The sequence below is a fragment of the Anser cygnoides genome, chromosome 17 (genome assembly GCF_040182565.1).
Source record: "Anser cygnoides isolate HZ-2024a breed goose chromosome 17, Taihu_goose_T2T_genome, whole genome shotgun sequence".
In the NCBI taxonomy this organism is placed as follows: domain Eukaryota; kingdom Metazoa; phylum Chordata; class Aves; order Anseriformes; family Anatidae; genus Anser; species Anser cygnoides.
This window is the reverse complement of record NC_089889.1, coordinates 1,568,596-1,595,667: the sequence shown is the minus strand read 5'-3', so window position 1 is coordinate 1,595,667 and position 27,072 is coordinate 1,568,596. Positions and strand designations below refer to the sequence as shown.

Sequence of the window (27,072 nt, the reverse complement as noted above, 5' to 3'; positions counted from 1 at the left end):
ACCCCTCAGTGGCCCCCAGCCCAGGTCCCCTTGTCCAGCCCTGGGGAGGGGGACATGGAGCCCTTGGAGGGCCACGAGCAGGCCCATCAGGGCAGCTGTGCATTGGCACGGCTCTGTTTTGGGGCTGGTGTGGGTCAGTCCTGGGGATGTGTGCTGGCCAAGGGTGGCCCCTGGGGCCCAGGGTCATGCTGGCCCAAAGCCACGGCACATCCTGGGTGGATTTTCATGGCTGGGGACAGCGTGACGTGGTCCTGGGGGGGGGGGAGCACGATCAGCACGGCCCTGCCATCAGATCAGAGGTTGGGCAGGCTGGGGAGCGCTGAATTCGTTCCACCTAATTACCGGGGAAGGGGGGGAAGTTTCGCTGCGACTCAATTATAGGAAATTGTAAAATCGCATTAGGAAAGTTGCCATTTAAAGCCTGATGCGTTTGGACAGTGCGTCTCTCCCTGACTCAGGGAAATTGATTATCCGTCAGAGCCGCGCAGCTCGCACCGCGCGCGCCGCTTGCACAACGCGCGCCGTGCACGCCACGTGCACCGCTCGCACTGCTCCCACCACGTGCAGCCAGAGCTGGCAGCCCCGGGACCCCCGGCTGGGGAAAAAGCTGGGGGGGTCCCTTGGGGTACCCAGCCCCAGCGTCCCCTGGGTCGCAGAGGGGCCGGGTGCCGGTGCCAAAGCTCGCGGTGGGGCTGTGCCCGGTGTTGTGGTCACGGTGCCCCCACAGGGCCGCTCCCACCCCGCCGTGGCGAGCCAGCACGGCTCAGCGCTTCCTTATTTAATAGCCTCGATTGTGAATTCCTGTCCTGTTTGCTCACACGTGCGTGGCTCAGCTCCCTGCCCGGGCGATCCCATCTGCTGCCGAAAGCCCCCGGCGCTGGCACCGGCACCCGCCTCCCTCGGTGCTGCTGGCTCTGCACCAGGCTGGGGTCACCCTCGCCCCCCGGTTTGGGTGCGAGGTGGGCGGTGGGTGCTGGTTGGCATCACCCAGGGCAGCCCCAAGTCCTTGGGTGCCTCCGGCATGCCTCCGGACATCATTGGCACCCGTCTCTCCTTCCTGTCGAGCCCCTGATTAATTCCCAGGAATCTGCAGTGCGCAAATGAATAATAATACCAGCAAATGCTAATTGGTGAGCTGCGTCCTGACAAATTGATTTGCCGGCGCGATGGCACGGCAGGGCCCTGTTAACATCGCACGCCCCGCCAGCCCCGAGACCGCAGACGAGGGGGTTCCCACGCACGGTTCCCTCGTGTGCGATGTTAACCCCGTGGCACTGCTGGCGGGGGGGACAGGGACAGAACGGGGCCCGAAGGGACACTTGGTAGGGCGGGCACGGTGCTGCTGTCCTGCCACGTGCAGCTCCCAGAAGCACCGGGCTGGTTGGCTCTTCCCTTGCCCTTGGCCGGGGCCCATGGGTGAAGCTGGAAATGCTCAAAACACCACGATTTCACCCAATGTGGGCTCGGGAGGTGCTTTCCTCCCGGAGCACAAGGCTCCAGGCATGGGAGCACCAGGCAGAGGGGGAAGGATTTTGTCTTCAAGGGGTGCCCCGGGGATGCTCCGGGGATACCCCTGTGGGTGCCAGTAGCCAGCACTGCCACGGTGCTCCCGTGCCACCAGCTCTCACCAGAAGGGACCGCAGGGGGCTGGGATGGTGCAAGGAGGCTCAAATTCAGCCTCTGATATAGGGACGAGTGGGGATAGGATCCCCTGAGGGGATGGGGACGCTCAGAGAGGGCTCTGGGCCAGGCTGTGGCTGGGATCCCACACGCCATCCCCGCACAGCTCCCATCCCCAGGGCTGGCAGCTCCCAAACCTGGGCAAACGCTGCCCAAAACCTGGGCAAAAAGAGCCCCCGGCACCCCGCACCCTGACACCGTCCTCGTGGGACCCCCGCCACCGACTTGTTGATGCCGAGCTTCGCCTGCAGGAGCGGGGCTGGAGCCCGGGGCTCCGCCGCTCCCTCTCCCTCTCTTCAATTCTTTATGGTGTTGCATCTTTAATAGCTTTACAGAGCCCATTTAATGTGCTCCGAGACATGAAGTGCTGTCTAATCAGCACATTTAGGAGAATTGCCCACATCCTGGTCTCTCTGCCATAAAACAGTGCCCACAGAAGCATCTGTAATTAATGCTTTTTTTCGCTCGCTCGCTCTCTCTCCTACTGAATCAATTTATAAAGCACGGACTTCCTCTGAGCTGGAGCTTTTAGGCTGTTTTACTCCGGCATCCGAGGTGACTAGGCAGCACTCGTCAATTAAGCAGCTGCGTATAATGGATGCTTCAGAGTAAAAAACACAGTCTGATTCCCAGAAATGATCAATGCGTATTTTTCTCACAAAAACACATGCTCACACGGACACACTGGGCTCCTCTTCCCTTCAGAGGTCTGAAAGAGGCCACCAAAAAGGAAAAGGGGGGGGTGTGAAAAAGCTTCTCTTTTCTCCTGCCTTTGAAAGGTAAAAGATAAAATGGGGTGAGAATTAGGGACGGAGCTAATTGCTATAATCCACCTAATCACCCCGGTGGAGAGGGGGCCTGCTGGCTGTCACCTGGAGCTGTGTGAGGTCCCCAGGGGAAGGCACCGGCCGGGTGGCGGGGGCTCAGCGTGGCCACGGAGGGCAGGAGGGGGCTGTGAAGGGACCCTGTGTCATTCCCCATCGCCAACCCACCTCCCTTGCTGTCACCATCCCTGTCCCTGTCCCTGTCCCCATCCCATCCCATCCCCCCATCCCATCCCCATCCCCATCCCCATCCCCATCCCCATCCCCATCCCCATCCCCACCCCCATCCCCATCCCATCCCATCCCCATCCCCATCCCCATCCCATCCCATCCCCATCCCCATCCCATCCCCATCCCATCCCATCCCCATCCCCATCCCCACCCCTATCCCCATCCCATCCCATCCCATCCCCATCCCCATCCCATCCCCATCCCATCCCATCCCCATCCCCATCCCCACCCCTATCCCCATCCCCATCCCATCCCATCCCCATCCCCATCCCCATCCCCATCCCCATCCCATCCCCATCCCCATCCCCATCCCATCCCATCCCCATCCCATCCCCATCCCCATCCCCATCCCCATCCCATCCCCATCCCCATCCCCATCCCCATCCCATCCCGTCCCTACATCCCGCCTGGTGGAGCCAGGGCCGTCCTGGGGGAAGTTTGTACGCGTTATTGTGCGAGCCGGGGGCAGCTCCTAATTGGGAACAAGCACATAAAAAGGGAGAGAAAAGCGCCCTCCTTCCCGCCTGAATGGCAGGGGAATAAACAGGCGCTGCCTTTGTGCCTCCCGTTTGATTTTGGGAGACTTCAAAGCCTCCCCGCTCCTGCCGCACAAAGGGCGGCTGCATTTGCTCTTTTGCCACCCGGATCAAAGCCCCGCGGCGGGAGGACACCCATAAATGCTTGTAAAGCTCAGCGGTGCGCGACGCCAGCGGCCCCCGACCCCCCCGGTACCCCAGCTCCCGGGCGATGCTGAGCCCAAGCTGTCATTGCCGGCCTGCCCATGCACCCAATGCCACGGGGTGCAATGGGTGCTGAGCCCCCTCCGCCCCAGGTGGGCATCCCTGTGGGCCCCCAGCACCTTCCACCGCAGCCCCACATGGGGCAGGACAAGCAAACGCGGCCCCGGTGGGGCTGGGGGACCCGGGGAGGGACACGTCCACCCCCTGCCACTGTCCTGGGCTGTAAGGGAAAGTGAGCTGCTGCTGAAAAATCGACCTTTGGAAAAACGGGGGGGGTGGAAATCCGTGTTTAAATCAGTTCTCTGCCCCACTGGTGACAGAGGTGGGAGCCCTGCGAGGATGCGGACAGGAGCATCTCCAGCCGCAGGTGTGCGTGAGCCCCGCCGGTGGGGTGGGCGCACAGGTGGGGGAGGCCTCCCACTCCTTTCCCTCGGTTTCCAAATTCACCCCCATAAATCCTCCCAGGACCCGGAGCCCCCAGAAAACACCCCTGCAGAACGGGGTGGCCGTGAATCAAAGCCGGCCCAGAATTGCGCCTCGCCCCGGCCTCTGCTGTGCCGGGGAGGCCGGTGCCTCCGCTTGTCCTCCGCTCGGCGCTGAGCCCCCGTAACCAGATTTACGGCCAAGGGCTGGGATATATCACGCGGGGACAGAGCCGTTCATATCCTGTACGCGTCTTCATCAATCTTCCCGCTGCTCTCCTCGGGAAGGGGAACCCCATGTCCTGGCTGGGGTGAGATGGGGCTGGGGGGGCTCCGACCCCTTCGTCCTGGTGGTGGCCAGGCCAGGCCTGGTGGCACGGGCACGGGCACGGGATGGGGGCAACAGATCCCGTGTGCTCGCCGGCAGCAGTGGTGGGGGCGGCAGCTCCCAACGCCGCCTTCCCAGAGGTCGTGGATCAGCTGTAATGACTCTTGAAGCCTGAATTTGTTTGCCCGAGGCAGTCTGCTGAAAATTAATATGCACAGTGGCGGGATCCTTCTTATCCAGCGTGGATGTCATCTCAGGAGCGCTTTGAGTGAGGGGAACATAAACCAAAGCTGAGCATATCTGACACAGGAGCGGCACGGGAGACAATGCTCTTATCAGAGGAGAGACACCAACAACCGGGCTTTATACATTTTTAATAAATCATTTTGAATTCTTGACTGTCAAGAGAATTGAATCAGGTGCTTCCCAGGCTGGAAGGGAAGCGGGGCTGCACGGGCACCACCGGCACCACCGGCACCACCGGCACTGCGACCCCACGGAGACAGACATGCGGTTGGAGCCAGCCTGGGCTCCTGCCCGCGTCTCTGCACGATGCTGGGAGCCCCCACGGCCCCTCTGGGATTCCCTCTGCCCCCAGCCCCATGCCTGCTGCCCCCCAGGAGCGGGGAATTACCTCAGGGGCTGTGCGGGGCCTGCGAAGAGGCGCAGGGGAAGGGGGAGCCTGCTGAACCAAGCAAATTGCAACTCTTCCCCTTTTCCAAATGTCAGCAGATTCGGAGGGGAAAGCAGCAAATAAGTTAAAGGTGGAAACCCCCAGGGAACCTCTAACTCACTCAGCTTCTGCTTCTGGATCCCTGGCTCCCAGCCCCGCTCCTCATAACCCCGTGCCCCCGTGGGCTGCCTCCCCGTGCAGAGACCACCCTGCCATCCAGGCTGCCAGCGCTCGCTGGCACCGCTCGGTGAACTATTAATTAAGCGGGATAATCAAGTCGTTTGGGGGAGAGACGAAATGGTTTCGGATCAACAAAAGGGAAATAAAAGATCTGCGCAGGAGCGAGGTGCAAAGCGCTGCACGAGAGGGATGGGGGCAAGAGTGAAGCGTGGCACCGAGCTCCCCTCACCCCGTATTTGCAGGAAATTCCTTGCAAAGCCAAAAGCTTTGGCAGAGTGAGTTTTGGGGGTGAACCCCCTGTGAGAGCAGGAGCTCTGGGAAGGATGGGCTGCAGTTCTGGGGGTCTCTGGTGGAATTTAAGGTGCCCTGGGGCCTGTCAGGTGGGTGGCAGCCACCTCCAGGGGTGGGGGCACGACGCACCCAGAGGTGGCTGCGATCGCTGCCCCCTCTCGGGGCTGGAGCAGGGTTTTGGCTGCAGTGGGTGCAAAGCATGGTCCTGAGCGGGTCCCCACGCTGACAGGGTGCCCTCCCTGCAGACACTGGGGTTGTTTGTGCCAGGGCTGCTGATGCCCCCATGGAAAATGTGCTGGCTGCTGTGCAGCTGCCTGGGAGATAACGCAGGCTGCCGGCTGCCCCGGGACCCGGCTGAAACGGATTTGTTTCAGCTGAATAACTCGTGGAATCTATAAATAAACCAGGGAAAGGAAGAAAAAAAAATCACCAAAAGCACATGAGCTTCTGCCTTTTTGACCTCTGGATTGCTCGAGGTCCTGCCCCAGCGCCCCATCTCCATCCCACCGCAGCAGGACTGTGGGGGAGATGCCTCGGGACGCCCCCAGAGCCTGCGGGAACACAGGGACACGGGAGGCGTCTGCACGTGGCAGAGCTCATGGTCTCCTTTCCCAGATGGGTCTTTGGCACCCTGAGCAGCCCTGTCCCCTCCAGGCCCTTGGGGTCCTTCTCATCGGGCTGGGCCCGGTGCTGGGGGTGGTTTGGGGCTCCGGGAAGCCCAGCAAAGGGCAGGACAGGAGCATTTTCTCCCCATGGGTTCCCCAGTGGATGAGACTCTGCTCTGGGCCGTGCTGGGGACACTGGAGATGCAGGAGGTGCTCAGCAGCGAGCCCACAGCTGCACATGGAGCAAGGGGTGGCAGAGCCTCTGTGCTGCAGCCTGGAGAGCCCCCGGCTCCTGCCCGGCTCCTTCCCCACCTTCCTCCTCCTCCTCCTCCTCCTCCTTCACGCCTGGCTGCCCGTGGCCATCTCGCTCCGGCTCGCAGCTCCCCGTTTGCTCTCCCAGCAGATGTTGGTGTCTCTCCTCTAACGAGCGCTTTAACGCTGGGATTTCTCTCGCCCCCCCCGGACTGGGGAGCCAAAAGCTTGACGTCTCCCATCAGCATCAAAGTCACTCGCCGAGCACCCCGCAAGTCCCCCCCCCGGACCCCGCGGCCTTCTGGCGCTGCCGGGGCCACCACCGCGGTGACAGGGACGACGAGAAGACACCCGGCCACTGCTGCCTCTCTGGTGCTTTCCTGCTGGCCCTGGTGGGCTCGTGCACCCCGGTGGGCACAGAGACCCCGAGCCGTCCCCGTTAGCCCCCCCTACTCCTACAAAACAGGGACCAGGGGTCCCCCAAGGCATGCAGAGTGGAGGTGGCTTCGTTAACAGCACAATAAACCATTGCCCCAGCGGGCTAGGGTCCTCCCCGCTGCGGCCGGGCAATCCAGCGGGGCATTAATTAACGAGGGGCGTTAATTAACGGGAGGGAGGCGCGGAGGCCCAGCCTGTCCCTGGTGTCCTTCAGCCTCTCCTTTGTGTCCGGGAGCACTCGGAGCAGGGCAGGAACCAGCGATCCCAAATATCGACGGCGGGCCCAATCAATGCTATCTCCTTTTTCCATGCCTATGAGCTCATTGATTTTTTTTTGTTGTTACCTCTCTGTTTATGTAATGTCTGAACTTTGCACAACTGAACCGTTTAATGTGCAGAAAAGAGCCCTGTTGCCATGAAAACGGACCTGCAAATGACAGCATGAATGCTGAGATATCCCTGTTTTATTGGACCATACTGAATGTATTTTAACCTTGATAAGTCAATAACTTTTCGTACAAAAGGAACCAAAGCAGATAGGCTTTCAGAGCCTTGAATGCATTTAAACCGGAGAGTAATGGCCCAGTTTTAATCCCCTGGAAATCTTTCTCATTCTGAGGGCCAGTCATTTTCCGAGCAGACTGACATTTTGGTCAAAGAATTACAGCGTGTATTTGTCACAATGAGAGATGAAAATGCTCAGCACTTTGGATTGCTAGCACCAGTCAAAAATAATGATATTAAATTAAAGGGACACTGTCATCTCAAAGATCACAGGGCCGGGGCTGGCTCAATGTTAGAGCCCTGCACATCCCTGCTTTACGAGTGCGACGGAGATCAGAGGCGAGCAGCCGGAATTTAGGGCTCTGGGCTGCGCTCCCAGGTGCTGGGGGGAATTACTGCCCCGCTCCAGCCAGGAGCCGGCCACTGCATTATTTATTTGCGCTAAAGCAGAAGGACTTTTACAAAATCCCTCTCCTTCGGCAGCGATGGCTGCCTGCTTCCTTTTTGCAATTCAATCCCTTCGGATGTCGGAGCGGGGCCGGGCTCGCTTTGCAGCCCTCATTCATGAGCAGATTAAGGCTCGCCTTGTGTTCCCAACACTGCTGGGGGAAATTTATGTTCCGGTATTCACGGGTTGCCTGAGTCACAAAAGTGTTCCTCCCCTGGTAAAATCCTAAAAAAAAAAAAAAGAAAGAAAAGTGAAGGATGTAAACGGGGAGGCCAGAGCTGCCTAATGGTGTCTTCTTGAAGGCAGTGGCGAAACTCCCACCTTTTGAAGTCAGCTGTTCCCACATGGATCTCCTCCCCAGCAAAAACGCTGCCACCCTTTCAAGTTCCCGTGAGTGACTTCAGGTGGTTACAACATTTCCTGAGAAGAACGAGGTCTCCTTTTTATGCTGAATAAAAAGCAATCTTTCTTTCTGACTTGCTAATAGCTTTGATTAAATTATCTTTGAAAAATCCAAGTGCTGTTCACAAATCTATAATGGCTTTATTCTTATCGCTAGCCTGTATTGCAACACAGAAAGCAGATAAATAAGCTGCGGAGAACTTCCAAAGCTGCACAAGAACCTGCCAGATCTATGAGCTAAAAATGTTTGAACTGAAACAAATGAATAGTATGAATAGCCCTGCTCAAAGAGGGAATTTATTCAATATAATGTATTTTCATAGGGAGGATAATACGTATTATAATTACACGGAGGAATCACTCTCCTGAAAGCATATCTAGCTATTATTTTAATTTCTCAACCTCCAGCGTTGGCTGGATGGGGAGCGGTGCTTGGAGCCTCTCCGTGCGTGGCAGAAGTGGAGATTCACGACGTCGGCTTTGCTCCCGCACGACCGAATCCCTGGAGGCTGGGGGAGCTGCCCGGGGCTCCAGGGGCTGGGAGGACCCCGAAAGGAAGCCAAAACTCCCCAGAATGTGCAAGGCAGGGCCGGGAAAGGCGAGCAGGAAGGCAGCGAGCCCCGTGGCTGGCCGGGCTGTTTTGGGTGGTTGGTTGTGGGGTATGGGCATGGTGCAGAGTGGTGCACCAGGGGGGTGGGATAATTGTGCCCACCTCGTGCCCTTGAACCTGTGGGCATGAAATGGGTGTCGGTGTCTAGGAAGGAGATGTGAGTTGGCCCTGGGAGATGGGAGATGATGTGGGGGGCTTTGCCATGCTGAAACAACAATGACCAGGCAATCAAACATAACGAAGCGGTGCTCGTGCCCCTGCACAAGGGGTGGCTGCGGGAGGCAGCGGGGCTGGAGGACCGGGTGGGCACGGCAGGCGTCATGGGGCATGGCGGAGGCTTGCTAGGAGGAAAGAGGGCATGCAGGCTGAAATGGGCCTTTTCAGGGCATTTTCCCATTGCACCTCCTGGAGAAGAGGGGTGGCCGTGGCACCCCACGGGCATCCAACCCGCGGCCCCCCCGGGGACCCCACGAATCCCTCGGCCCCACCGCAGCACCCAGCGGGACTACAACCCCCACCGCGCCCCGCGGCGCCCAGAGGCTGCGCCGGCCCGCGGCGCCGCGCGCGGGGCACGCCGGGAGCTGTAGTCCCGCCCCCTTGCCCGCGGCGAGAGGAGCGAGCCGGCGGCGGCTTCGAATTTTCCCGCGAAAGGCGCGCGTGGGGGAGAGGCCCCGCCCCTCGCCGGGACGCGCGGCGGCGTCGCCGTGGCAACGCGCCGGGGGCGGGGCCGAGCCGCGTGCGGCCGCCGGGCCCCGCGCGGGGCGCTCAGAGCCGCCTCAGCCGCGAGCCGGGCGGGAGGCAGCGCCCGGGGCCGCCCTGCACGGCCCGGCCCGGCCCGGCCCCGCGCGGCGTTAACGGCACGGCCCGGTACGGCACGGCACGGCCCCGCCGCCATGGAGCGCTGAGCCGCGGCCGCCCCTGCGCCACGGGCCGGCGGGCACCGAGCGCCGCCGCACAAAGAGGAGAGGAGCACGATCCGGAGCAGGATCCGGAGCGAACCCGGAGTAAACCCGGAGCAGACCCAGACCCCGGAGCAGGACCGGGACCGGACCGCGATGTGACGTCCCCGCCGCTCCCCGCGAAGCGATTTTGCGGATTTTCCCTCTCGTCGATTTTCTCCTTTCCGCCCCTCGCCGTTTCGCCCTTTTTCCGCCCGTATTTTTTTTTTGTTAATTACCTTTTTTTTTTTTTTTTTCCCCCTCGCCGGAGCCTTCTTCGCACGCTGGCCGCGCACGGGGCGGGGCGGGCCGCGGGGCCGGGCGGGCGCCGCCGCCGCTGCACGGCCCGGGGGGGGCGGCCCCGCACCGCAGCGGCCGGAGCCGGCCCGGATCCTGCTCTGACGGTAACGGGCGGGGGCGGCGGGCACCGGGGCGGCGGCTTGGGGGGGGGGGGGGGAGCACCCCATGGCGGGGGGCACAGGGTTGGGGGGCAGCGGGGGGGGGGGGTGAGCATCCCACCGCACCGCACCGCAGCCCGGAGGACGGGAGCAACTTTGGCTTTGGGGTGGTTTTTTTGTGTGGGGGGGGGCTTTTTCATCGAATCGCAAAGTGGAGATGAAATAATGGACCCGCCGCCGGTGCCTCTCCACGAGGAAAGCCGGCACTCGGCAACCCTGAGGTGCTCCGGTACCGGTACCGGGTCCTGCTCCGGGCAGCGGGGACCGGCCCCGGCCCCCGGAACCCCCCCCCCAAGCCACCGGCGGCGGAGCGAGGCCTCCCGAGCCCCCTCGGCCCTGGATACAGCCGGCCACAAAGGAGCGCGGACAACCGGGAGCGCCCCTGCCGTGGCTTCTGGAAGAGCTTCCTCCCGGTGTCAGCTAGCGCCGGGGCCGCGGACGAGACGGATTCCCTGCGAGGCACCCGGCGGAGCCCCGGGGGCTGGAGGAGAGGCTCCGCGGCATCCCCGGGACCATCGGCGCTGGCATCGGAACCGAGGCACCGGGCGACCGCTGCGGGAACGCGGAGCGAGGCGTCGGCGGCGCCGTCCCCGAGCAGCCGGATCAGAGCCGAGAGCTCACGGGCACGCAGCAATCGCCCAGGGAAAAGCCGGAAAGCTGTGCCCGGGGAGCTGCCGCTCCGCTCCCGGTGCGTCCCCGAGGAGAGGCAGCGGTGGAGCCGCGCACGGTGCTGGCCGAGGCCGCGATCGCCTGGCGCTGGGCAGCAGCGGCTCGCCGGGGTCCTGGCGTCGGGGTGGCCGTGCAGGGAGCTCTGCAGGGCGCGCACGCCGGTGCGGCTGCCCTGGGACGTGTGCTCTCGCTCGGTGGCCGTGGGCAGCCCGCCTGGCTGGGCGCACGCTGCTTGGAGGGCAGCGTGTGGAGTACGGGAGCCGCCTGCCCTGGGGCTCCGCAGGCAGCACAGCGGGGCCACGCGGCCCGTGCCTCGGTGAGGAGCACCTCGGGTCTTATTCGTGTGGATTTTGTGGGGTGTAGCAGCCTTGCCGCCTCTCCACGTCTCCGCTGCGGTGTTTTACCGCTTGGCGTGCCCAGCGTGGGGCACGTGCCGCTGGCAAAGGCAGTCGTGGCAGGGACAGGATGGATGTGGGAAGCATCCCTGCCCGGCCGCTCCTCTCTGAGCGGCTTCCTCCCCGTGTCTATAGGAGCCGCGTCCCTTTGGAAACGCGTACGGCTTCCAGGAGTGGGTTTTCTGGCACCGGTGCCGGGGCGAGCCGCCCGCTGCTGGGTCAGGCTGCCTCGAGGCCGCCGGCACGAGAGCGAAGCTCTCCGGGGCCTTGCTGTGACCTTGCGTTTAGAGCAGGGAAAGGGAAGGCAATTCTTCATCCGCAGGAGTGCGGTGTGTGTGTGTGTGCGCTCCCGTCCTCGCGGAAGGCTCGCTTGGCAGTTTAGTAGGTCAGCAATGGAGGGGCGCCTTGTCTGCGCCGGAGCAGCGCCGGCTGCGCGATGGGCCTGTTTCAGCCGACCGTGGCATTAAAAATTGAAACCTCTCGCTGTGAATATTTATCCCGAGGCTGGAGCCGGGAACGCCACGGGGAGATGGGGCTGCTGCTCCGACAGCCGCCGGCGGCTGCCGCGGAGCCCCTGCGGGGGAGCTGCGACACCTCCTCGCCTTCGAGACCCTCTGGTTCTCCGTCCTATTTGCACCTGAACCACGCTTCCAGCCCCGAGCAAGCCGGGGACGAGCCTGGTCTCGCCCGGTTTTTAATTGCAATCTGCTGCCCTGCCTGGGGAAGGGCCGCAGCTCCCGGGGGCGAGGGTCCCCCAGCTCCCACGCCCCCGTGGCGGCGGCCGTGTGCCCGCAGCCGTCCCCGAGCTGCCCCCGTGCTCCCCTCCTGTGCAGGATTAGTGCCGCCCGCCCGCGCCATGCCATCCCTTTTGCCCGGGGCAGGTTCCCCGTGCTGCTGCGTGCCCGTGGCTGCTTTGTGGGAAGCGGGCGGCGAAGCCGCGGGGCCGGCCACGTCCCGGTGCGTTTGCTCGGAGCCGGTGTGTGCTGGGGAGACGAGGCCATGGCGGGAGCCTCGTGGTCCCGGCGGCTCCTTTTGGGGTGAGCGTGGCCTCGATTTGCCCCCTTTCCCCGTTACCCTGGGGATCTGCTCAGCCTTTGCCCTCCCTGCGTGGCTCGGGGGGGCACCAGCAGCATCTCCGGGCAGGATCAGGCCCTGTGTCGATGCTGCCCGAGCTTTGGCATGGGGGGGGGGGGTGCTGTGCACGGCTGAGCACCCCCGAAGCTTGCGGGTGCCGGTGCCGGCGGGGACGCCGCAGCTGCGGGGTGGGCTCGGGGGGGGGCTGCAGCTGCCGGGGCACCGCTCCCGGCCCCCGGCCCCCGTGCAGCCGCATGTCCGTCTGCAGCGGGCGCATGCATGCAAAAATAAGACATTTCTTCTTTCTCTTCTGCCTGCGCATTCCTCAAAAAGCTAATATTCATGAAAGGTAATTCAATCAAACCGCGATGCCTATCAGCTAATGCAGCAAAGCTGGCGCAGGGGTGAGAATGGGAGCCAGGAACACAAAAGCCCTGTTTTATTACCTCCTGCTTGCCTGAGAATTGCTTTTCTCCCTCGAGTGAGCCGGCTAAAGCTGGCTTTATTATGTTAACCTATTTGCGTGTCAAGAGCTATTGTGCCTCTCTTTATCTGTGTTTGTATTTGCTCGATGCAGGGAATAAAAGGACGAGGCGAAAATGGATGGCTGGTCAGTGCTTTGCACTCTGGGGGCACTGATTGGTTGCTAAGTGATTTGCATCCCCGGTAATCGCTTTTATCTCGGAAGGATGTCGGGTATAATTATAAGCCTACTGACATCTTTTGAAATCTGCCTAATGGGTGTTTTTAATTTACATGGGAAGCAGGGGCTATTTGTGTTGCTCTGATTACAGGTTGTGCGAGCGTGTGGTTTAAAATATAGATATTTCCCTAGACGTGGGGGACCGTGAGCGGTGAAGCCGGGGTTTTTGGCCGGGCCCTGCTCTCCTGGGGACGGGCGGAAGCGCAGAAGTCGCCACGCTGCGCCTGACTTGGGGTTTTCGGCTCTTCCAGCCCGGCTGTGCAGCCGCCACCTCTCCCCACGTGCTCCGCCGGCCCAGCCCCATCCCAGGGCGCACAAAGCATCAGCTGGTTTCTTTCGAAGCCCCGCAAAATAAAATGAAGGCGAGCTCCCAGCCCGGTGCGGACCGTGCCCGGCTGTGCTCATTGTGCCCGTTCGCCCCCCAAACCCAGCTGGGCCGGTGAGGTGGGAGCCCCAGGCTCCCCTCCTGGTTTTCCATTCCAGGGAGCTGGGATGGGGAGCAAGTACCCGACTGGGGGAGCAAGTACCCGACTGGGGGAGCAAATACCCGACTGGGGGAGCAAATACCCGCGGCTCAGCCCGGCCAGACCCCGGTGCTGACGGGCTGCCCGGTCCCGTATCTCTGCTGGCGCAGCAGCTGGTGGATTCGCATGCTGTGCTCAGCTCAGATAACGCTCCCGATCCCGGCAGTCCCCAGGGAGCCCTGGGTGAGGGCACCCTGCAGGATGAGAGCCAGAAGGCGCGCGAGAGCCTGTTGCAGCTGAAGCTCAGCCCGGTGCGGGATGCGCTCCGGGTGCGGGATGCGCTCCGGGTGCAGGATGCGCTCCCAGTGCTGGCATTGGGTTCGTCCCTACTCACTGGGCTGGGTGCATGGGTGCTCTGGCACCGTGCTGGGCAAGCGTGGAGGTGGAGGAACCAAAGCAGCCTGGGCTTGGTTCCCTGGGCTGCTGCCTCTCCTCCGTCCGGGCTGGTGAAACACCGCGGTGCCGAATGGAGAGGGTGGAGGACGGAGCGGTGGGTTGGGGACGCGGCGTGCTGGGGGCACGATGGCTCCCTGCTCTCAGACACGCTGGGAGGCGTCTGGTGACCGCCCCCACAGCCTGCTGTGGTGTGATGACGAGCTGGTAATTAATTTTTCCCCTTGGATGAGGTCAGGGCAGAGCGAGGTGAGGGGAGGGGAGTTTCAGCGCACCCCGCCTTGCGCGTGGGGACAGGGGTGGCCCTGTCTGGCAGGGACACGGGACAGTTCCCCAGGCACAGGGGAAACGTGTTCGCAGGAGGGCAGCTGAGGACAGCGGGGCTGTCGGTGCCCTTGGCGGGTCAGTAATTGGGGCAGGGTGCTGGGGAGCACCCGGCACTCCGGGGTGCTGTGCCCTGCTCCCGCCGGCAGCCCCGGCCCGCAGCACGGCGTGGGCGCCGCTATTTATGGCTGCCTGTAAACAAACTCCCAATGAAAGAAAGTTAATGACCTGAGACTGACAAGAGCCTGCTGGGAATTTTTATAGCCCCTGGGACTCCTTTTGCTAAAGAGAGAACAGAGCAGCGTTTTAACCCAAAGCGGCGGGCCACGTCCCATCCTGCGCGGCGCGGCGGGGCGAACCCCGGAAAGGCGGCCCCGCCACGGGGCTGGGGGCACACAGGGGCCAGGCGAGAAGGGATGCCCGGGCAGCACGCCACGGTGGCGCTGGGTGCCCTGTGCACGGGGCTGGGGCCCGTGGCCCCCCCGTCCCAGCGGGGGCAGGCACGTGTTGGGGTCGGGGATGCTCCAGCCTCGCACCATCTGCCTCTCGCGGGTCGTTTTGCCGCGCTCCGGGCTAGAGCGAGGGCTGGCTCGTCATCAGCGGTAACCAAACACTAATAAAGCCTTAATACCCTGCAGTGGAGAGATTTAGCTGTCAGAGATAAATATTCATGCTGCTTTCTCGGTCAGCTGCGCTCGCACGACAAGGGAGCGGTGGGGGAAGTCGCGGTGGCGGGGGGCACTCGGCAGCGCTGCGAGCCCTGTGCCGTGCCCTCCCCGCACCGCTTGTAGCCGTGCGTCCTGGCTAATTGCATGGTGTAAATACTGCCGTTAGTGGTGCTGAGCAAGGCGGGTTGTTGGCATGGCCTGGGCTGGCCCAGGGCGCCCCGCTCGCCTTCGTCCCCTGCTCGGCGTAAGCAGCCTACGTCTGCGCATCGCTGGATTTGCTGCGAAGAGCTGGCCCTTAAAGCTGACGAGCGGAAGGCTGTCTTAAGTGGTTCAGGTTAATTAATAGTCAGGGACGTGTGCGTTTGTTAAGGGATGCTTGTGGCAGGGGGAGAACCGAAGCCTGACCATCCTCTTTTGGAGAAAGAGGGAGAAAGCGGAGGCGTTCCCAGACAGGGTTGGTGCTTCCCGCACCTCGGGCACCGACCCCGCACCGGTGAGCCCCGTCGGGTCCTGGCGGGGGGCCCGGAGCAGTGCCCGGTGTCCCCACTGCACGGGGTCCTGGCGCTGCCATCCGCCTCCCTTCCTGCCGAGCTGCTGGCCGTGAGCACCCAAAATCCTCACGAAAGCAGCTCGGGCTTCCTTTGAGAAGGAAAAGCCAGGGAAGCAGCAGCGAGCGGTGTCTGGGGGCGCACGGCCCCGGGCTGCCCGTGCTGGAGGCTCGGTGGCGAGAGGACGCGAGTGCCGTGCGGCCACGGTGGGCACAGCAGAGCCGAGAGCTGGGGGTCCCACAGGGGACGTGGGACGTGTCTGGCGTGCGGTGCCGGGGGCTCCTCTCCTCCCCGAGGAGCAGCCCCCTCCGGCCACGTGCTCCGGCTTTCCCGGCACAGACTGGGTGGAAGCGGCAGTTTTTCAGCAGCTGTAATGCTTGGGGATATGAGAGATTAAGGTTAGTGACCATTTTTTAACTCAATAAAGGGAAAGACAAGCTGGAGTCTGCAGTCCAGAGATATAATTAGTTCGCAGCAGTGGTGCTTTCTTGATTTAGCTTCAGAGAGCAGAACAAGACAAGGATGTTATACCCAATTAGCAATAACATACAGTCTGAGCCTCGCTAGGTGAGATAACAAGCCGCTTTTATAGCTCTTCTTTACGGACTTTTTTTGGGGGGGAAGGAGAGGAGGAGGGGGCTCGTGCCTTGATTTCTTCTCATCTGGGAACAAAATGATGGGTCCGGGAATTCCCAGAGCTGAGCGATGCATTGGCCATAAACAGCCCGGAGCTGCGGCCGGCCCCGCGGGCTTTGCGGTGACCCCAGGACCACAGGGCTGTGCAGGATCCGACCCGGCGAGCAGGAGGACCCTGTCGGTGTCCCGGCCTTCGTGGGCAGCCCCGAGCATCGCCCGGGCTGATGGACAGCACGTGGCAGAGGGTGACTTGTCGAGGCAGCGCCTCGTGCGCCCGCGTCAGCCGCGGCGCTGCGAGCAGCGCGTTCGAGGCAGCCCCGGTTTGTCGTGGGAGCCCTGAGCTTTACGAGGGGACGGCCGATAAAGCAGGGGCCTTGCGAATGTTTCCTGGCTGCTCGCGGTCGGGTTTATGGTCTGCGAACCCGCAGAGCTTCGCCTGCTGCCGGGAGGGGCGCGAGGCCCCGATCATGGCCAGGCGGGCGGCATTGCCGTCCCCTGCGGCCACGGGGCCGGATAACCGGCTGCCTGCACCCCGTGGTGCTGCACCCCCCTTGGTACGGCCTGTCGTTGGCCACGGGTTTGGTTTTTTTTTTTTTCTCCTCCTGCGCAAACCCGTGCAATTTGGGGCTGGGGGTCCTGTGCGTCTGGCACCGGTGCCCCATCCCGCGGCCACGCTCAGGGCCTCCCGGTCCGGGCTCTGCCTCCCGCTGCCGTGCTGCCAGCACAGGGCACAAAAAGGACGTCCGGCAAACCACCCCGCCCAGCGAAAAGTCTGCGATGAAAACTCGGATTAGGTTTAATGAATCAGCTTTTAATAACGGGCTTTGCGGCTGCGCGCGGGTTATTTGCACGCTGCTTTCCTGTCTTCGCGTCCCCTGCCCCAGCCCATCCCGCGCCGGGCTCCCCTGGTCCGCCCTGGGTCAGGATGCGGCCGCATGGGGCATCCCTGGGGTCCTGGGGCAGCGCCGGAGCCCGGGTGCACCCCTGGTGCCTGCAGCCCCTCCTGGGCACTGTCCCCGTGGGGACAGGGCTGGGGACGGGGACGGGGCCAGGGCCAGCCCGGCACAGCCGGGAGGAGCCGCACAGCCGCTCCCCGGGCCGTTAACGCACCGCAATGATCATCAGCTCTCGTCGTAATCATTAAGACTATTAGAAAGAAATGTTCGCTTGAAGCTAATGTCAGACTTTCTGTTCTGCTTTGCAAACGCGCACAATTAATGCCAATCAGCTGCGGGAGGAAGCCAACTCGCAATCATGTCTGCTTCATCTCGGCTGTCAGCTGTTGCCATTCCGTGTTGTACATTTTCATACAATTGCTATAAACATAAAAGGGAAACTCCGCGTTCTTCAGAGGGCTCGTGTATTGTTCTGTGTTCATTTTAATTACTCCGCATTCAGCAGCTCATCTGGCCTCGCAGAATAGGCAGGAGAAAGTAGGTCTTTGTAAAACAAATATATAAATCTTGATAGATGCCTTATTTTCCCATTCAGTGGTTGCGTTGCATTATCTACGGCTAAATAAGAAAAGCCTGTTTAATTTTTCTTTAGTGGGAGCTTTCTCTGCCCCCCCTGCTCCGCCTCGCTCCCCCCGCGGGGGCTCGGGCTCGCTCCTCTCCCCAGGGAAGGCGCGCGGCGAGCGCGGGGCGAGCTCCGGAGGGGGGAAGAGCCGGAATTGCTTGGCCGGATGGTGGCATAATCCTTGTTACAAAAGTACACATCAATTATAAGAATTCCTACAGTAATCTCAGAAATCTATCTTTTCTGCTGAACTGGCTCATTAAAGAGCGCCATTCATTTCCATCTCTCCGGGTGAGAAGGGTTTAAATCCCCAGAGCTTTGTGTTACAAAATAGACTCAGGGTGACGGGCTCTCTTTAAATATTAAAAGAAAGAAGTTGATTTTTTTTTTTTCCCTTTTCCTTCCCCCAGACTCGCAGCACAGACGAAGCATAACTTAATTAGGCGAGGGCGGCGGGCACGGGGGGCCGGGAGGGCTCTGGGAGCCGGCGCGGTGAATAGCCTCCCATCTGTCGGCGGGGAGGCACGGGGCTGGCCTCAATGCACGTCTTTGAGGGCCCCGGCGTGCTGAAAAGAGCCGTGGCGGTGAAAGGAGCCGTGGCGGGGTCCGTCCCGCAACCCCGGGCTGTGCCACCACCGCCATGCCGGCACAGAGCCCCTTTGTGTGCCGGGGGACGCGGGGACGGCGGCGGCCGGGCCGGGGTCGCGGAGGGTGCGGGGCGGTGCGCGCGCCGCCGCCGGGCTCTGTGCAAACACGTTAATTTGTTTTCTTTCTTGCCTTGCCTTTCAGGGTAATTGGTTGCATTTGAAGCCTTTGTGAAAGCCTTTGATTATAGTAATTTCGGCAGCGCGATCTACCCTGGATTCCTTCGTTAGATTCTTTCACAGCTCCGCCGCTCGGGGCTGTAATTACCGCGCGGCGCGCGCCTGCCCTCGCCGTGCGCGGTGCCGCCGGACGGGCAGCGCGGGGCGGCCCTGGGGGGGCCGGGGGGTGCTGGGCACCTTGGCCAGACGAGCACCAGGGCTGCCGGGTCTCATGGCACACGTAGAGCCCCAGGTCCCCGCACTGTTGCCGGCTGTGATCACATCCCCTCGGGCCCGGGTTGCTTTGCTGCTCCAGGCGCACCCCGGGAAGCTGTGGGCGTTTGGGCTGTTCGGTGCCACGTGCGTCGCCGGAGGGGCGTGCGGGGTCGAGGCACGGTGTTGGACAGCGGGATTTGGTTTCTGATGGAGAACAAGAGGTGAAGGGCTGGTTTGCTGGTTTTGTTCCCGTCCCACGTAGCGGCCACCTTGGCAGAGGCACGCAAGCGTGTGCCCGTTCCTGTGGCCGACACGTGCTCGGCCGCTCCTCCCCACCTCTGGCTGCAGCGAGGCGGCTCCTTCCCCGTGCTGCCGGCGTGGGCGATGCTCCTGAGCCTGCCAGAGATAAGCCCTGATAATCCAGCACGTGCTGCCTGCAGGTGTCCTTCAGCAGCTCCCCGTGGGACAGGGACCTCCCCGGGACCCGAACCGTCCTGCCCCACTGCTGGCGGAGTGGCCGGATCCAGCCACAGCAGGGCTGGGGACGTCGTGCAGGGCATCCACGGGGTGCCATCGGTGGGCGCTCCGCAGGAGCATCCCCAGGGCAGGGTCAGGCTGTGAGGAGGATGTCAGCACCGGGAATGGTGGCAGAGGGCTGCGGAGACCCAACCGGCTCAGCACCAGCGGGGGAACGGGGCTTGTGCAGCACCGAACCACAAAGAGTTTTTTTGGGGGGCGTGGGTCGAACCCAGCAGCCCCGCGTGCTGAGCCGGGAAACCTCTGAGCCACAAACCCCCGAGTCCGATCCGTGCTTGGACATCAGCATGGGGGCCCTCGCGCCGCGTCCCAGCCCCCCCGGCACGGGGATGCTCCTGGCACCGCTGGGGCCACGGACGGCGCGGGGGCACGGGGCCGCTCCAGTTTCCAGAATCATCATTAACCTGTTAGGGAGAGCTGTTCCCGCTCACAGCTAAAATAGATCTTTAATCTCTGCCCAAAATAGCTCATTTGATGAGAGGCCTCCTTAAAGCTGACACATAAATTTAACCAGGCCGCCCTAGTCCTTCGCGAGGATGTCTGCAAATGCTCAATAGCACTTGAATTGTTTTTTTTTTAATTCCATTGTTACGTACACATCTGATACCTTATTTCTTCCACCAGGTCGTTTGTAACAGTCAGGAGGCAATTTACTTCTGTCTTCTGATTCAATTTGCGCTCTGTGCTGCCGCAGCCGTTTCCCGGCGCGGGGCTGGGCTCGCGGGGGTCACCCCCGCCTTTGTGGCCCCGTTCCCAGGCAGAAGGTTATTTTGGGGGGTTTGTCGCTCGTTTGTCAAATGGGCTCGCCGCCCGTGCCGGTCCCACTCCATCTCCTGCCCTGGCAGGATGTGCCGAGAGCTCCCTCTCGTTTCTTTGCTCCTCAAACACTCGGGCGCTTGTTGGGGCTGGCACGAGGCGGCGCTGGGGCCAGGCGGTGCCAGGCTGTGCTGCGGCCCCCGTCCTGCGTGCACGGGGCCGAGGAGGCACCGGCAGCGCCGGGCTCGGTGGGGACGGAGCTGTGCGGGTAACGTCCCCGTGCCCATCGGTCCCGCCTAGGTTGCAGTTCTGCAGCCTCGGGCCGTTCGTCGCCACCACGCGAGCTGGGGGCTCCTGCAGCACCGAGGGGAGAGAGGGGTGGGGAAGCAGCAGGAAAACGTTTCCTCCGTAAATAAACGCGGGCGCCGGGAACGCCCAAAGCTGGGACGCTCCTCGCGTTGGAGCCTCGCTCTGACAAGCCCTGCCAGGCTGCCGGCTGCGAACCCAAAGGCCAGGGGCTGCGGCTCCGCTCGTGGCACGCCGGGGTCCTGGCTGCGGGGTCCTGCCACCTCTGGCATCGCTCCCCGGCACAAACCCGGCTTCCAACCGCAGTCAGGGGAGCCGGCAGCCGCTTTAAGATCTGCGGGTTTTAGAGATCACAAGAGGGGTTAGAGAAAATTACCCTTGACTCTTACATGCTAATGTAATCTCTAACCAGATCTGCAGCGCTGCAGCTAAAATTGCTTTTTAGATTAACATTTAATTATTAACAGGGCCCCCTGAAAGGCCCGGGGCTGGAGCGCGGAGGGGAGCGGGGCGCACGCGGCTCGGCTCGGCTCGGCCCCGATGGAGACGTTTGCCAGGCGAGGGGAAGGTCGCGGGCGGCCGGCAGCGGCGCGCCGTGCTTTATTGCTGCCCTCGGCAAGGTGTCGTCAAACTTTCCTTTTTATTTTATCTCGTGCTCCCCGTGATTTACCGCGGGGTGACCTTTCCCGTGTTAGCTCATTCCTTCTGTCCCCGCTGAGGCCGCTCCTCCCTGCTCAGGGTTGAGCAGAAACCTCCTGCCTGTGCCCGGGGGTCCCCATCCCTGTCCCCATCCCTGTCCCCATCCCCGTCCCTGTCCCCGTCCCCATCCCCACTGCCACTGCCCGAGCCCGTGGGGCTCCGAGGTTGCCCGCGCCTGCTGCCGTGCTGAGCTCCGGCGTGGCTCATTTACGAGGCTTCGTAGCATCCCTGTTCCTGCCCCTCTTCATCTCCCAGTCCCCCAAATTCCCTTTTTATGTTTTTTTTTTTTTTTTTTATCCCAGCTGGCCCCCATTTCCCAGCCAGGCCGCGTGCTAGGGACGGGCTGCGTGCTCAGCTTCGTTAGCGCCCGGGCAGGGATGCGCACGCCGCGGCGGCAGACACGGCCCTTTCTTCTCCTAACAAGAGGCCAGCTTCTGCAATCCCCTTTATTCATTGTTCTGCCGAGGCGAGCGGCACAGACCCAATTCAGGCCGAGACTTTGAAAGTTCCCTTTCTTCCCCCCCCCCCCACTCCCGTCACATTTTCTTTTATCTAAATCCTCGCCTATGAAAGCCTCTATCGACAGCTGCGCTGGCCTTATCTCGCTGGAGGGACCTTCGCGGGGCTCTCGGAGGAGATAAGACCGTCTTATCGGCCTCTGATGTCAGAGAAGGTGCCAAACCCTTCTGTCATTGGAGCTTTAGACACAGAGGGTTTTTTTTTTTTTTTATTAAAGTCACAAAGACCTTGGGTTTATAAATAGTCCGATGGAACGATAGGGCCTCGAAATTAGCAGGCTGGGGGCGGGGACGGAGCCAGTGGGAAAGGGGCTGGGGGAGGAGGAGGAGGAGGAGGAGGATGGTCGGAGCTGGAGGGACGCGGGGACGCTGTCCCCCTGCCCACAGCCACTCGAGCAGGGCAGGGCTGGTGGCGGCCCCGGGTGCCGTGGTGCTGCCCGCTCCTGTTCCCAGCCGCGGGAGCCGGGGACGGCGCCGGGTGACGAGCGGTGCCGTGCCCCGTGCCGGCGCCGTCTCACCGCGGTGATGGCACCTGCTGGGGCCTCGCTGGCTTGGGGCCAGCCTCGTCCTTGTCCCCATCCCAACGGCACCCGGCAGCGCGGATGGAGCGGTCCCTGGGCCCTTGGCATGAGCATCCCAGGGCTGTTGGGGCCGGGCGGCTCTTCCGTCCTCACCCCATTGCCCCCCTGACCCGGGCTGGCGGTGGTGACAGCTCCGGGCTCACCGGGGCCACGGTGCCACCAGCCCTGGGGCCGTGGTCGCGGGGTGGGCAGAGGCCGTGCAAACTCGGGGCAGGGCAGCAAAACTGCTGAGTGTTGCCTTTCTTGCCGTGAAAGAGCCGGAGCAGCTTGAACTAAATCGGATCCTGCTGATTGGAATTAGTTCAAACGCAGATGGAGCTAACTAAGCCGGCGGTAAGCGTTCGGGCAGCGCAGTGCCCAATTCCCATCAGCTGATTCAAGGGCTTTTCTGGACGGCATTAACGAAATGCCACGGAGCGGACAGATGCCTATTGTGCGGGGGGCCCGGCCCCCTGCTGCCTGCGGGGCTGGGGGCGCGGGGCCGGGGTGCTGAGCCTGCACCCGCGGGTGCTGCTGGGCCGGGGAGCGCCCGGGGCGGGGGCTGAGCGGGGCCGCGGGGCCGGGGCTGCGCGTGCCGAGCCGGGGACCTCGGCAGTTATTAAGCGTGCGCATTAATATGGGGTGAAGCTCAGCTTAGCTGTCTAAAAAATTGTCTCTGCTAAGAGCTGCGTGACACTGGGCGACGGGGGCAGAGCTGTGATGGGAATTAATCGCCGCCTTTATTTAGTTTGGCGTGTGGCTCCCGCGCCGGCGCGGCTGCAGCGCCGCTGCCCGGGGTGCGCGGCGGGGGCAGAGCCCTGCAGTGTCCCGGGGGGGCGGGGGGGTTCGCGGTGCCCTGCGGGGGGTGGCAGCCCCCAAAGGGACCCCGGCTCTGCCTGCAGCAGGGTCGGGACCGCGGCTTCGTCCTGCCCCATTATGGGGCTGCTTGGCCTCCCCGCTCGCTGCTCCGCGGGTGCGTGCCGCATCCCGCCCTCGGCCCCCGTCCCCGGGGGAGCAGCGGATAGGGGACACCCCAGGGCACACACTGTGACCCAGGCCTGCTGTGGCTGTCCCCAGCGCCACCGTTTGCGGCCACTTTTATGGTCTCAGCCTCGTGCCAGGGCCTGACATGGCACGCATGGCACAAGCCGTGGCACAAGCCACCCGAGACGGGGCACGGGGACGGGGACAACGCGGCTTCCCGGGGAGGCGCAGGGACGGAGGTGACGTCCGCCGCTAATCGGCCAGATGGCGACAACCTGCGGGAGGTCGGCGCGTGGGTGAGGCTCGGGCACGGCTCAGGACGTGGCCGGGGGGGTCCCAGCCCAGGGCCACCCCGCGGTGAGGACGCGGCCACCACCGAATCCGGCCGGTGGCTGCGCGATGAGCCCCCGGTCCCGGCGGGGAGACGCGAGCTCCCGAGCAGTCAAGTGCGCTCAGCCTGTGAATAAGAAGCACTTCATTCTCTTTTCAAACTGTATAATTTCTGCCTGATTGTAATGGCATATTTTAAAATTACCAGAAATCGAAGCCAGAAAATGGATACGGCTGCTTTTACTGCGAGCTGCATTAACAAAGGATATGTAATGCGCGAAATAAAAACACCTCCCTGCCCCCCTCCTCCTTTTTTAAGACAGTAATAGGAGAAAATTGGTTTTGAAACTGAATAAAAGTCCTTTTCAGAGGAAATCATTTCTTTCAGGGTACCTTTGCTGAAAGTAAAATAGTGAATAATGAAAGGTGGTTACATGATTGTCTTTCATTTAGAGAGCGCTAGGACAGATGGAATCTGGGAGAAATGCAAGATTGGAATAATTGCATGGTAACAAGGCGCTTGTTGTGAAATTAGTATCTTAAGAAAGTAGTGAAAAAGGCTTTTACTCATGAATACTTCATTATTAGGAGAAAACAGCACAATTTGGGTTCTCCAGACACCTGCTCGGTATTAAATGACTTCCTCCTCCCCTCCTGCTCCTCACACCTTTCTCTGACGAGTCTCTCGATCTCCCAAACTTCGCAGCGGGGCCGGACGGGCGCCGCCGTGTCCCCGCAGCCCAGGGCCAGGACGGGAGCTCGGGACCCCGAGCCCCGTGGTGGCGGCGGCCGGGAGCGAGCAAGCGTGCGTCCGTGGCCATTTGTCAGCTGAGAGGAGAAGGCAAGCAGTTCCCAAGAAGGCCTGTCCATTGTGCGCAGGGAAAATAAAAAAAAAAAAAAAAGATATTTCTGTAATCGCTCAGAGGCGGCCGTTAACCAGGTCGTGCCGTCGGGCGGGCTGTGGCCGGGGCACGCTGGCTCCACGGGTCCCCATCGAGCCCCTCTTGCTGGGTGCCCCTGGGCGATGCCGGCGGGGAGGTGCTGGGGGCCCCCCGCCCTCGGCCCCAAATTCGGGGGGCGCGACCCCATCCCAGGGCGTGCTGCACGCGTGCCCTGGTGAAGCGGGCTGGATGCGAAGGAGCGATTCAAAGGGGGAGGGTGAAACCGGGAGAGCAGCGAGAGCCGTGGGCGCAGCGCCTGGGCGCACTGTGCTGCCCGGCCGGTGGTGGTGACCTGCTCTGCCGGCGCGTGCCCAAGGCCACCGCGCCGCTCCCACGCACCCCGGCACCTCGTGCAGGCGGCAGCCGCGCCGTGGGAGCCCCGAGCGCCCCGAGCAGGCGGGATCCCGTCCGCCGGACACGGCAGGAGGGTGCTTCGCTGTGAGGGAGCAGCTAAAGAGATGCATCCGCCGTGAAATCCAGCCCTGACATCCAGCCAGCGGAACGTTTCGGCCGGGGGAGCGGTGGATCCAAGGACGGGCACCGCAGCCGTGTTTGGTGCCGCCCCTGCCCGCTCCGTGCCTGTGCCGCGGCTCCCTCAGGGTGTGCAATTAGCAGATCGGTGGCGGAGATGACTTTGGCCTGACCCCTCCAGCTTTTCCTGAGCAGATTTTGATGCAGTACCACGATCCCCAGTGGGATTTTGACACCCGTGGGCTGGGTCCCTGCAGTGCGGTGGGGAGGACATCCCCATGGCAGCTGCTGCTGTCCCCTGCCCGGGCTCAGGGCTTGGGAAGCACGGCGCTGGAGCTCTGCCCCGAAGGAGGACGGGGAGCTGCCTGGTTTCCCGCAGGAAGAGCAGAGAGCGTCGCAGGGAGCACAGATCACCCACCGAGCCCTTCATATTTATTTTATACATCTTCATATTTATTTAAGGCTTCCATAGTTATTTATTTATCTCCAAAAGAGCAAAGGCCCCTGCGCAGCGTGCGCGCCGGCGGTCGGCGCAGGAGCTCCCAGCCTCCGCTGTGCGCAGACTTTGCCCGGCGGCGGGGGCCGGGGGGCACGGGCGCGGTGTTTGTGGGCAGGGGGCACGGGTTGGGGGGGCACGGGCAGAGGGTGCAGGCGAGCGGTGCCCTCCTCTGAGCGCTGTCTCCCTTCTCTCGGCAGCACGCGGGGCGGCGGCGCGGCCGGCCGGGACGCCCGGACCATGCTGGCGTGCCTGCAGCGGACCCAGAACCCCCCAGGCCAGCACCTCGCCTGCCCCAACAAGGCGCTGGAGCCGCGCAAGTGTAAGTGGTGGGGAGGCGGGGTGGTGGGGAGGGCACGCGCGTGGCATCGCCCGCTGCCCCCCGGCACCGGGATGCGCCGGGGTCCGAGCCTCTCCGGAGCTGAGCTCGCGCCCGGTTCCTGCCCTCCCCGGGGCGCCTGCTCCCTGCTTTGATGCTTCTTGTCTTATTGGAAAAGACATTCATTTAACTGATAATTAAAAAGAGCAGGAGAAGCGGGGTTATGGCGGGGGGGGGAGGAGGGGGAAGGAGACGAGATAAGCAAATTAAATTGGGTTGCTCGGGCTGATAAGTGGAACTTCAGAAAATTTTGCGCGGCTGCCTGCAAAGCGCGGCGGCAGACAAAGCTCTGGTACCTGCTCCGCAGCCTCCCAAACCTCCGAAGCCTCGGCGCCCTCCCCTCCCTCCCGTCCCTTCCCCCCCCCCGTAATTACTTTCCCAGTTTTGCTGCAGCTCGCCTTCCCGACGAGCTGGCCTTTCAGATAAGCTGTAAACTAGTTACATTAAAATGGGTTCCAAAAGGTCACTCCAGTAAAGCACCTGTCTCTCCCAGCCTTTGTCTCTCAATCCAAACCATGATTAAATGTATATTTAATGAGCCTGCTTTAGGCAGGCGTGTTTGACCTCCCCGGCTGGGAAAGACGCATTAAGATTCTCAAGTGATGAATGTGTGTTTTAAAGAGGGGAGTGGATATTTTTCTGCTGGTCTCAGTTGGATTTTTAAACATTGCAGGCTGAAGACAAATCAGCTGCTAAAGCTCGGCTTGTTAGTGTGTGACAGCCCCCAGGCATTTGTTTAATGATCTGTATTTTCCCACAGACGTTTTTCCCCTTTACCTGGGCACCCCGGCACGGCTGGCACGGGGTGGCACCGGGTTGTGCCCGGCGTTTGGGTGGCCCCGGGGACTCACGGCGGGGGGCCAGGGTTTTATTTTCTGGGTGAAGCTCCCCAGGCTCGAGCACGGCGTCATGGCCGGCCGGGAGCTCGCCCCGGGCAGAGGCACGCAGTGGGATCACAGGCTGGGATGCGCTGGTGCCTGCAGGGCCTTGGTGGTCCAGGGTGGATGGGGTCTGTGCCCCCCGAGTGGTTGGCACCCGTTGGGATTTCGGCTCCCCGTGGGCTCGGCGAAGCGGGTGGGCGAGCGCGTGGCCCCGCACGTCCGTGTGCTCGCCTTGAATCCAAGCTCTTGGTGCTGCTCGAGTCTCCTTCCTATTAGTGTCTGGAAGGAAAATGAATGTTGCTCTTGTAAAATTATTCCTAATCCGTCATGCCTGAGCGGCGGCGCAGGGCCGGCGCGAGGGCTCCGGCTCCCGGCGCTCCTCGTTGCCACGTGCTAATGAGCTCGGCTGTGCCCGCAAGGACGGGACCCGCGGCGGGGAGCCCTGGCGGGGTGTCCTGGGGACCCCGCGGGTTTGGCACCGGGCTCTTTGTGCTGAGCCCTGCGAGGTGCCGAGGTCAGGATGAGCCCCCCCTGTTGCCGCAGCGTGCCCAACGTGTGCTGGTGGTGGCTTGGAGCTGCGGGGGTGCCTCAGCCCATGGGGCACAACGCTGTGGAGCATCCCCCGGGGGGACCCCAGGCCAGCAGGGACCGCACGGGGACCAGGGGGGTGGCCGGTTGTGCCCCCACCCCTGGGGCAGGACCAGCTCTCTGGGGTTCGT

At 62.4% G+C, this 27,072-nt stretch overlaps 1 protein-coding gene across 5 annotated transcripts in view; it reads left to right on the top strand.

The window, feature by feature from the left end:
- Positions 1 to 9,423: 9,423 nt before the first annotated feature.
- Positions 9,424 to 27,072, top strand: part of FAM222A (family with sequence similarity 222 member A) — a 28,445-nt gene continuing 10,796 nt past the window's right edge. The window contains exons 1-2 of one of the 5 annotated variants that reach the window (XM_066978939.1): positions 9,425 to 9,970; positions 25,294 to 25,415. In XM_066978939.1, the coding sequence (XP_066835040.1) occupies positions 25,334 to 25,415 (82 nt within the window). In that variant the 5' untranslated portion in view covers positions 9,425 to 9,970; positions 25,294 to 25,333. Of the gene's footprint in view, positions 9,971 to 10,140; positions 10,713 to 20,667; positions 25,416 to 27,072 lie in introns of those variants that run through there. The other 4 variants (XM_048073952.2, XM_048073951.2, XM_066978941.1 and 1 more) reach the window with 4 other exon arrangements.